The 11,468-nt window shown below is 46.9% G+C and overlaps 1 protein-coding gene across 3 annotated transcripts in view; it reads left to right on the forward strand.

Annotated features, from left to right (window-relative positions):
- Positions 1–10,352: 10,352 nt before the first annotated feature.
- The window catches only part of Cnot10 (CCR4-NOT transcription complex, subunit 10), a 60,220-nt gene continuing 59,104 nt past the window's right edge, over positions 10,353–11,468 (forward strand). For 2 of the 3 annotated variants that reach the window (XM_013028498.1, XM_013028497.1), the window contains exon 1: positions 10,424–10,688. In XM_013028498.1, coding sequence (XP_012883952.1) covers positions 10,667–10,688 — 22 coding nt within the window. In that variant the 5' untranslated portion in view covers positions 10,424–10,666. Of the gene's footprint in view, positions 10,689–11,468 lie in introns of all 3 variants that reach the window. The other variant, XM_013028496.1, reaches the window with a different exon arrangement.

The following is an 11,468-nucleotide window of genomic DNA, read 5'->3' on the forward strand; positions in this document are numbered from 1 at the left end:
GCCGCATTCCCAGCCCTCCCTTAGCTTTTTTGCCCAAGGCTAGTGCTCTACTACTTGAGCCCCAGCTCCACTTCTAGCTTTTTTTGGTTAATTGGAAATAAGAGTCTCTTGGACTTTCTGCCCAGACGGGCTTCAAACTTTGATCCTCAGATCTTAGCTAGGATTACAGCTGTGAGCCACTGGCACCAGGCTTGATATCATTTTAGAATGGCCTGTCCTTCTTCATAATTGTATGAGAGTTATAATTAGGCTTTCTTTTCAAACTTGTTCTTAGCTGGGCACCAATGGCTCACACCTGTAATCCTAGCTACTCAGGAGGCCGAGAACTAAGGATTGAGGTTTGAAGCCAGCCCAAGCAGACAAATCTAGCAAATAGAAACAGAGGCATGGCTCAAGTGGTAGAGTGCCAGCTGTGAATGAAAAGGTCAAACAAGAGCACAAGCCCCACTATTGACAAGAAAAAAATTTGTTATATCTAGGCATCAGTGGGTAGCTTCATATCTATAAATCCTAGTTTCTCAGGCTGAGAAATTTAGAGGATTGTAGTTCAAGACTATCTCTGGCAAAAAGTCTGTGAGATTTCATCTCCAAAATAACCAGGATGGAAAGCAGGGTGGGAGATATAGTTCAAGTGAGGCTCTGAGTTCAAACTCTGGCAAAAATTAATAATAATAATAATAGGAATAATAATAATCTAGTACAAAAAAAGGACCAGAGACAGGAGTCAGCTGTAGAGCATTGTCTAACATGTACAAGGCTCCGAGTTTGGGTTAAAGGCGTGGTTCAGTTGGGAAAGCGCCATTCAGTGAGCAGCAGCATCAGGTTTGAATCCCAGTCTCAGATCTAAAAAAAAGAAAAAGAAAAAGGCTCTGAGTTCAAATCCCTCTACCACTAAAGAGAAAATGACAGCCGGGCACTGGTGGCTCACGCCTGTAATCCTAGCTACTTAGGAGGCTGAGATCTGAGGATCGAGGTTCAAAGCCAGCCCGGGCAGGAGAGACTGTGAGACTCCTATCTCCAACAAACCACCAGAAAACTGGAAGTGGCACTGTAGCTCAAGTGGTAGAGCGCTCGCCTTGAGCTGAAGAGCTGAGGGACAGCGCCCAGGCCCAGAGTTCAAGCCCCACGACCGACCAAAAAAAAAAAGAGAAAATGACAGACTTACAAGGATTAATGGTGCACACCTATAATATTAGCACTTGGCAGGCAGAGGGAGGAAGAATATGAATTTGAGGTCAGCCCAGGCTACATATTAAGACTATGCCTCCAAAAACAAAATAAATAACAACAAAAAGTAGGCTGTTTCTTTTGTTGTTGTTGGTCTTGGGGCTTGAACTCTGAGCTTAGGTACTGTCCCTGCGCTCTTCAGCTCAAAGCAAGCCCTCTACCGCTTGAGCCACAGCGCCACTTCCGGTTTTCTGGTGGTTTATTGGAGATAAGAGTCTCACAGACTTTCCTGCCCAGCTGGCTTTGAACCATGATCCTCAGATCTAAGCCTCCTGAGTAGTTAGGATTACAGGCGTGAGCCACTGACGCCCTGCTAGTAGGCTGTTTCTATACCTTGGCTATCTAAAGAATTCTGCAATGAATATGAACATGGTACTTCGGGTACCTCTAGCTGGGCCTATGTCTTTTCCTTTGAGTATTTATCCAGCAATAGGATTTCCAGGTCACAAGATAATGTGATTAAGCTGGGCACTGGTGAGACCGAGAGACTCCTATCTCAATAAACCACCAGAAAACAGGAAGTGGCGCTGTAGCTCAAGTGGTAGAGCGCTTGCCTTGAGCTGAAAAGCTGAGGGACAGCGCCCAGGCCCAGAGTTCAAGCCCCACGGCCCACCAAAAAAAAAAAAAAAAGATAATCTGATTATTAATAAGCTAGGTATAGAAAGACAAATACTAGACAAACTTTCTTCTTGATGGAACCTACCAAAGTTGAACTTGTAGAAGTAGAAAGAGTGATGGTGGGTACCAGAGTCTGGGGAGGGGAAAGCAGAAAGCAAGAGCACAGGGATGAGATGCAGGGAGAACTGCAGCTGAATAACTTTCCAACTGCCAGCAGCAGGGTTTATGAAATATGGCTCAATCACCAACAGAAGCTGAACAGCAGCAAAGAGCCAGGAACAATCAAAAACCCACAGGATGGGGCTGAGAAGGTGGCTCAGTGGTAGAGCGCTTGCCTTGCATGCATGAGGCCCTGGGTTGATTCCTCAGCACCACATAAGCAAAAAAGAAAAAAACCGAAGTGGCGCTGTGGTTCAAGTGGTAGAATGCTAGCCTTGAGCTGAAGAGCTGAGAGACAGCGCCCAGGCCCAGAGTTCAGGCCCCATGACCGGACCAAAAAAAAAAAAAAAACCCACAGGATAAGATGTCTTGATTTATTTCCATTGGTGTTATCTACTCTAAGTAGTGTGTCCTTGGCTTCAGGTACTGCCCTAAGGCATAGATTCTGTGGTCCTTCTGATTTTCCTTCAGTCTTACTGATAAATGAAGGGACAAAGGTGTTTTGTGCACTACCAACTATTGGATAAGTTCTAAGACTGAACCAACTCCACTGAGGAAACACACATGCACATGAAAGGTTCACATAGAGGTAGGAGAGCCATTCTAGCCAAGTGTGGTGGTACATGCCTATAATTCTAGCACTTGAGAGGCTGAGGCAGAAAGATGTGAATACAAAGCCAGCATCCTGGGCTACATAGTGAGAGTCTGTTTCAGTCTCTCTTCACCTCAAGAAAGATCCATTTCTTGAAAAGATTGACTGATCTACAAGAAAGATATTCAACTAACACAGACTAAAGAGCAGAGAAGGAGGGGCTGGGAAGGTGGCTCAGTGGTAGAGTGCTTGCCTTGCATGTATGAGGCCCTGGGTTCGATTCCTCAGCACCACATAAGCAGAAAAAGCCAGAAGTGGGGCTGATGTTCAAGTGGTAGGGCACTAGCCTTGAGCTGATAGAGCTGAGGGACAGCGCCCAGGCCCCACAACTGACAAAAAAACAAAAGAGCAGAGAAGGAGAGACCGTAGCCACAGGCACTACACAATCAATTGCCTATATCACTTGGTTCTTTAAATTCATATCAGGACTTGACCCACAACTTTAAACTTGATACTTTTGTTTTTGTCTGTCATGGGGCTTGAACTCAGGGCCTGGGCACTGTTCCTCAGCTTTTTTGCTCAAGGCTAGCACTCTACCACTTTGAGCCAGGGCTCCAAGTTTTCTGGGGGTTAATTGGAGATAAGAGTCTCATGGACTTTCCTGCCCAGGCTGGATTTGAACTGCAATCCTCAGACCTCCACCTCCTGAGAAGCTAGGATTACAGGCATGAGCACCAGCACCAGAGCCACCAGCATCCAGCAAACTTGACACTCTTGAGGGAGATCTCAGAAAGAAATCTATCTTTGAATGTCTACCCTATAGTATAATTTATGAGATGGTGCCACCTAGTGGTCAAGTAAATACAGAAGCAGTCACACATGGTATAATAAAGAGGTGTTGTTAAATACCTATGGAATTAAACAAGCCATACATATGAATGGTATGCTGAAAACTAGGCACCATTTTCAAGGTCAATGAAAAGGCTGTCACTTCTAAGCAACAATGTCCATGCTGAATGTGAGGCATTGGCACAGGTGGCAACAGTAGCTGTGGAAGAGAGTAAGGTGTAAAATATTCTTCTAGATTTGAGCCTAGATGTCTATAATTAGGCCTCTGAGCTGATCTAAGGATCTTTTGAACAATTTTAGAAACCTGGGACACTTGGGGCTGGGAAGGTGGTTTAGTGGTAGAATGCTTGCCTAGCATGCATAAGGCCCTGGTTAGATTCCTCAGTACCACATAAACAAAAGAAAGAAAAAGAAAGGAAGGAAGGAAGGAAGAAAGAAAGGAAGGAAGGAAGAAAGAAAGGAAGGAAGGAACCAGGGACACTGATTCTTTTCCAGATCCACTGGTTTTTCTTTTCTTTTCTTTTGGTCCAGTCGTGGGGCCTGAACTCTGGGCCTGGGCGCTGTCCCTCAGCTCTTCAGCTCAAGGCTAGCGCTCTACCACTTGAGCTACAGCGCCACTTCCAGCTTTTTCCTTTTTGATTATGTGGTGCTGAGGAATTGAACCCAGGGTCTCATGCATGTAAGGCAAGCGCTCTACCACTGAGCCACCTTCCAAGCCCCTTTGTTTTCTTTTTTTGTCCATCATGGGGCTTGAACTCTGGGCCTGGGCGCTGTTTCTCAGGTGTTCAGCTCAAGGCTAGCACTCTACCACTTGAGCCAAGTGCAACTTCTGGTTTTCTAGTGGTTTATTGGAGATAAGCATTTCACAGCTTTCCCTGCCCAGGCTGGCTTTGAACCTTGATCCTCACATCTCAGCCTCCTGAGTAGCTAGGATTACAGGCGTGATCCACCGGCGCCTGGCTTCTTTTCTTTCCTTTTAGATCCAAGACAAGGATTCAAACTTTGTACAATTACTAGTTTTTGACTCTGCTCATTTCCTTCTGGATCCCTAAAGTAAGTCTGTAAAATCAGGGGGCAGGGTTGTTTGTTGTCAGTCATGTTGTTTATTTTTTGTCAGCTCAAGGCTAGTGGCTCTTCCACTTTGAGCCATAGCTCCACTTCCTGTTTTCTGGTGGTTAACTGAAGATAAGAGTCTCTGGGGGGCTGGGAAGGTGGCTCAGTGGTAGAGCGCTTGCCTTGCATGCCTGAGGCCCTGGGTTCGATTCCTCAGCACTACATAAGAAAAAAGCCAGAAGTGGCGCTGTGGCTCAAGTGGTAGAGCGCTAGCCTTGAGCTGAAGAGCTGAGGGACAGCGCCCAGGCCGAGTTCAGGCTCCATGACCAGACCCCCAAAAAAAGAGTCTCTGGTACTTTCCTGTGTGAGCCACCTGCACCCAGCCCCATCTCTCTCTCTCTTTCTTTTTTTTTTGGTCGGTCCTGGGGCTTGAACTCTGGGCCTGGGTGCTGTCCCTGCACTCTTCAGCTCAAGGCTAGTGCTTTACCACTTGAGCCACAGCGCCACTTCCGGTTTTCTAGTGGTTTTTATTGGAGATAAGAGTCTCACAGCCTTTTTTGCCCAGGCTGGCTTTGAACCGCGATCCTCAGATCCCAGCCTCCTGAGTAGCTAGGATTACAGACGTGAGCCACCGGCGCCTGGCTCCCCATCTCTCTTTTGAGACAGGCTCTCACTATGTAGCTTAAACTAGCCTTGAACCCTGTTGCCTAGGCTGGCAAGGATCTGCAAGGATGAAATCTCCAATTAGCTAGAAAAAAATTCAGAAGTGGAGGAGGTATGGCTCAAGTGGTAGAGTGCTACCTACGAGCAGAAAATGCCAATGGGAAGCGAGAGGTCCTGAGTTTAGCCCCCAGTATCAGCTCAAACAAGCAAACAAACAAATTTAAAAAAAACACAAGCCAATTAAAAGTATTTTGCCAAAGAACAATATACAAATTGTCAATAAGCATATGAAGAGAAGTTCAGTATCTAAGCTCTCGCTTAAACTCATAACAAAAGCAGTGAGGAAAGTCACCGATGGGTCATGCTTGCAAATCCACACTACAAGGAGACTAAGATCTAGAGGATTTGAAGCCAGACTGAGCAATGCCATTGGGGAGACACTGTTTCCAATAAGAAGCTAAATGCCAGAATGGAGGTGTGGTTCAAGTGGTAGAGCACCAGATTCAAATGACTAAGAACATGAAGTTCTGAGTTCAAACACTGAGTAGCACACACACACACAAACACATTGAAATATATCACTTTAGGAGATACATAGATATAGATATAAGGAAAAAGACAATAATAAGGCTTGGTGAGGATGTAGAGAAATCAGAATTCCCATATACTGCTACTAGGAACATAAAGGATGCAACCATTTTTGAAAACAATTTGGTAGTCCCTCAAAAAGCTAAACCAGAGCCAATTGCTGATGGCTCGGGACTAAAATCCTAGTTACTCAGAAGGCTGAGATCTGAAGATTGCTGGTTCAAAACCAGTTTGGACAGGAAAGTCTGTGTGACTTTTTTATTTTCCAACATGGGGCTTGAACTCAGGGCCTAGGTGTGCCCCTGAGCTATTTTGCTCAGGGTTAGAACTCTGGTGGTTAATTGGAGGTAAAGAGTTTCACAGACTTTCCTACCTGGGTTGGCTTTGAAATACAATCCTTGGATCTCAGCCTCCTAAGCAGCTAGGATTTCAGCACTCATTTTAAAAAAAGTCAGAAGTGGAGCTGTTGTTCAAGAGATAAGAATGCTAGCATTGAGTAAAATTAGCTCAGGGACAGAGTTCAGGCCCTGATTTTAAGTCCTAGGACCAGCACCAAAGCTAACCTAGGAGTTACCATATGACCCAACAATCCGTCTCTGGAGAACTGAAAACATACGTTCACACCTACACTTGTACATTGACATTCATAATAACATTGTTCATAATAGCAAACAGTAGAAACCAAATCTCCATCATCTAATTAAGATAAAATGTGAAGAGTCAGGCATGGTGACACCTGAAATTTTAGCATTTTAGAAGCAGAGATACAAATTCAAGGCCAGCCAAGGCTACAGAATGAGACTCAAAACAAAAAGCAAACAAATCTTTACCATACCATATTATTTGTTTATATAAAAAGGAATGAAGGGAAGGTAGCTCAGTGGTAGAGCACTTGCCTTGCATGCATGAGGTTCAATTCCTCAGCACCATATAAGCAAAAAGAAAAAAGCTGGAAGTGGCGCTGTGGCTCAAGTGGTAGAGTGCTAGCCTTGAGCTGAATTTCTGAGGGACAGCGCCCAGGCCCAGAGTTCAGGCCCCATGACCGGACTCCCCCCCCCCCAAAAAAAAAGGAATGAAGGCTGGGAAGTTGGCTCAGTGGTAGAGTGCTTGCCTCATATGCATGAGGCCCTGGGTTCAATTCCTCAGTACCACATAAGCAGAAAAAAGCCAGAAGTGGCAGTGTGGCTCAAGTGGTAGGGTGCTAGCCTTGCTGAGGAGCTCAGGGACAGCGCCCAGGCCCAGAGTTCAGGCCCCATGACCGACAAAAAAAAAAAAAAAAGGAATGAAGCTGCTTGGTGCTGATAGCTCATTCCTGTAATGTAACTTTAGCTATTCAGAAGGCTGATGTCTGAGGATCAAGGTCTGAAACCAGCCTGGGTAGCAAAATATAAAAGACTCTTATTGCCAGTCAACTAGTAAAAAACTGGAAAAGAAGGTAAGGCTCAAGCGACAGAAAATCATCTGTAAGGGGAAAAGTACAACAAGATAGATCATGGGGACTTGAGCTCAAGCCCTAGTACCAAAACAGGGACGGGAGGGAAATGAAGCACTTGGCAAGACAAAAGACAGGATAAAAAAAAGAAAAAAATGAAAAAAGGAATGAAGGTGGGCCTGCCAGTAGCTCATGTCTACAATCCCAGCTACTCTGGAGGGTGAGATCTGAGGGTTATGATTCAAAGCCAGCCCAGGGATAAAAGTCTGTATCTCAAGACTCGTTATCTCAAGTTGACAAACAAAACGACAGACTGGAAACATGGGCCATGAGTAAAAAACTCCAGTGTGAACAGGAGGCCTTCAGTGTTCAAGTTGTGGTACTAGCGCACACACACACACACACACACACACACTGCTGATATTAGCTATAGGACTAATTAACTCTAAAAATATTATGGTAACATAAGCACTGGGTAGGCTGGGAATGTGGCTTAGTGGTAGAGTGGTTGCCTAGCATGCATGAAGCCCTGGTTTCAATTCCTCAGTACCACATACACAGAAAAAGCCAGAAGTGGTGCTGTGGTTTAAATAGTATTGCACTAGCCTTAGCAAAAGAAACTCAGGAGCATTGCCCAGGCCCTGAGTTCAAGCCTGAGGACTAGTAAAAAATAAAATAGAATAAAGAAGTGCCAGGCACTGGTGGCTCATGCCTGTAATCCTAGCTACTCAGGAGGCTGAGATCTGATGATTAAAGTTCAAAGCAAGCCTGGGCAGAAAAGTTCCAGCGAGACTTATCTCCAATTAACCACTCAAAAACCAGAAGTAGAGCTGTATCTCAAAGTGGTAGAGTGGCAGCTGAGCAAAAGAGCTCAGGGACAGGGCCCAGGCCCTGAGTTCAAGCCCCACAACTGACAAAAAAAAAAGCAGCTAGAAATAAATGGTTACATATTGTGTGCTTCTCTTTGTAGGAGATGTACAGAATAGGCTAATCCATGGGCCATAACCATATAAATACTAGAATACTAGTAGCAGGCTAGAGTAACTCAATGGTAAATCTCTTGCCTTTGACAAGGGTTCAGGTTCTGTCCCTTCAGCAAAAACAAACAAAAAAATCGATTAATGCTTAGGGATAGGGAGTAATGAACAACCACTTCGGATGTTAACAAGGAGATTATTTGAGGGGAGGGTGATTATATTCAAGAATTAGTGCTTAATGATTTTTGGGATGACAGGCCAGGAAGATCCTGGTCAAGGAAATCAGAGCTCAGATTCCAGTGCTTTTTCAACTCTTCTCCACCTTTAAGCCTAAATAAAATGATTTGACCTCCCAACTATCTAAGATGATCAAAACCAAGAAAATTTTGGAGGGGCTGGGAAGGTTGCTCAGTGGTAGAGTGCTTGCCTTGCATGCATGAGGCCCTGGGTTCGATTCCTCAGCACTATATAAGCAAAAAGAAAAAAAAAAAGCCGGGAGTGGCGCTGTGGCTCAAGAGGTAGAGTGCTAGCCTTGAGCTGAAGAGCTGAGGGACAGTGCCCAGGCCCAGAGTTCAGGCCCCACAACTGGACCCAAAAAAAAAAAAAGAAAATTTTGGAGAAAATATCACAGCCCAAAACAACCTAAGAAGACATGAAGAATGAATGCAAGGTTGGGATCCTGGGACAGAAAGAGAAAAATACAAATGTATTTAGTTTATTGTGATGCACCAAACCCATTCTTCTTACAAGTGACTTAACTTCACATTAACGATAAGGGAAACCACGTGAATATAGTTGATCTTTATGAACCACCTTTGCCAATTTTCTGTTTTTGTTTTGGTTTCTTTTGGTTGGTCATGGGCCTGAACACTGTCCCTCAGCTCTTCAGCTCAAGGCTAGTGCTCTACCACTTGAGCCACAGCGCCACTTCTGGCTTTTTTCTGCTTACGTGGTGCTAAGGAATCGAACCAACGGCCTCATGCATGCAAGGCAAGCATTCTACCACTGAGCCACCTTCCCAGCCCCATCTTTGGCAATTTTCTATATAACTAACACCTGTTTACAAATTTTAAAGTATTTTCTAAACGGACACCTGTAGCAGCACTTCCTTCACTAGATTGTTGTGGAATTTGGTGGCCAAATGCAGGCTCAGCACTTGGCACATAATAAGGAAGGCCTGGTGACAGTGGTTCACACCTGTAATCCTAGCTAGCTGAGATGTAAGGATCGCGGTTTGATGCCAACTTGCGGAAAGAGTCTGTGAAACTTACCCCGCTCCCGATGGCCCTGGGGCTTGAATTCAGGGCCTGGACGCCATCCTTCAGGTTCTTTTGTTCAGGGCTAGCACTCAGCCACTTGAGCCTCAGCGCCACTTCCGGTTTCCTGGTGGTTAATTGGAAATTAAAGTCTCACAGGCTTTCCAGCCCCAGCTGCCTTTGAACCACGGTCCTCAGATCTCAGCCTCCTGAGTAGCTAGGATTACAAGTGTGAGCCACCGGGGCCCGAGAAACCTTTTTTGGGGGGCGGTTGTGGGGAGAGTAAGTTGTGGAGCCTGAAGTGTGGTCCTGGGCGCTGTCCCTGAGCAGTTTTGCTCAAGGTTAGCACTCATCACTTTGAGCCATAGCGCTACTTCCCGTTTTATGATGGTTAATTGGAGATGTCTCATGGGGACTTTCCTGCCCGGGCTGGCTTTGAGCCGCGATCCTCAGATCTCAGCCTCCTGAGTAGCTAGGATGACAGGCGTGAGCCACCGCCGCCCGGACCGTGAAACTTACCTGCAGTTTATCACCCAAAAAGCCAGAAGTGGATCTGTGGCTCAAGTAGAGAGCGCTAGCCTTGAACAAAAAGCTCAGGGTGGGCGCCCTGGCCCTGAGTGCAAGCCCAGGACCAGCACACCAAACTAAGTGGGAGAAAAATGAGAGTGGGGGGGGCAACAAGCTCATGTAGCTGTAACCCCCCTGTCCATCACCTTGACAATAAACATAATAAATGATCTAAAAGATAAAACAAATGTGAGAGACCCCGGATCGCGGGCCCCACCCTCGCTTGTCCCACTCGGACACGCGGTGTAAGCACGCCCACTCACTCAAATCCTAATAGGGAATCGGCACTTCCGGCTTGACGCGCGCACACGCACTTCCGGGGTCCGGACGCGTAGAGACGCCGACGCGGGGCGGGGCCAAGCCGCAGTTCCCACGCCGGGCGGCCCTCGCGGCTGGTCACGCCCCGGAAGTGCTCTTCCCCTGGACACTGTGGGGCGGAAGCTGTGTGTGGCCTGGACCTTGGCTCTACCTCAGGGAGAGACGCTGTAGCTGTTGCTAGACGACCGGCACTCTTCGCCGTCACTTCCTCAGCTCGCCGTCGTCCCGCTCCTCAGGCCGGAACCGGGGGACCCGGAGCCGGGGTGGGCTCTTAGTTGCTCGACCAGGTCTCAGGACCCCGGCCAGCCCGGCGGCGGGAGACAGGGCCACGCCACCTGCAGGGAAGAACCCGAGCCGAGGCGGGAAGATGGCTGCAGACAAGCTTGCAGGTGGGGCGCTGGCCGTGGGGGCGGCGGGCACCGGCGTGGACGCGGCCCTGGGCGCGGAGGGGCTGAGCACATCCACTAGGTCGGTTTGAAGCGGCGCTGTGGCTCGAGTGGTAGAGGGCTAGCCTTGACTGAAAGGAGCCCGGAGCCGGGCCCGGTGGCTCACGCCTGTAATCCTGGCTACTCACGGGGCTGAGATCTGAGGATCGCGGTTCAAAGCCAGCCCGGGCAGGGAGGTCCGTGAGACTCCTTACCTCCAATACACCACCAGAAAACCGGAAGTGGCGCTGTGGCTCAAGTGGTAGAGCGTTCGCCTGGAGCTGAAGAGCTGAGGGACAGCGCCCAGGCTCAGTGTTCAAGCCCCAGGGCTGACTGAAAAAAAGATAGAAAAGGAAAAAGAAATAAACGTCACTGGGACTAATGCTTTTATTTTCCTTATTGCATGTTTATACACTTTCCAAGTTTCTACAAGGAACGGTATTAACTTTATAATTAGCTTTTTTTAAATGTTCTATGCATTAGCTTGTAACTGCTGTCTTCTTACTAGACAGTGTATGCACAAAATTCTACGATGTGTCTTTTATCTATCCGAAAGTAGTATCCACTGCTTAAAGGTAGAAGACTGATTACCCATAAGCTTGACTTTACTTTTACTATGGCCTAAAGAACATGGCTGGGGTCTGGGAAGGTGGCTCAGTGGTAGAGGCTTGCCTTGCATGCCTGAGGCCCTGGGTTCGATTCCTCAGCACCACATAAGCAAAAAGAAAAAAGCCAGAAGTGGCA

Source organism: Dipodomys ordii, unplaced genomic scaffold (assembly GCF_000151885.1).
Source record: "Dipodomys ordii isolate 6190 unplaced genomic scaffold, Dord_2.0 Scaffold110, whole genome shotgun sequence".
NCBI classification, from domain to species: domain Eukaryota; kingdom Metazoa; phylum Chordata; class Mammalia; order Rodentia; family Heteromyidae; genus Dipodomys; species Dipodomys ordii.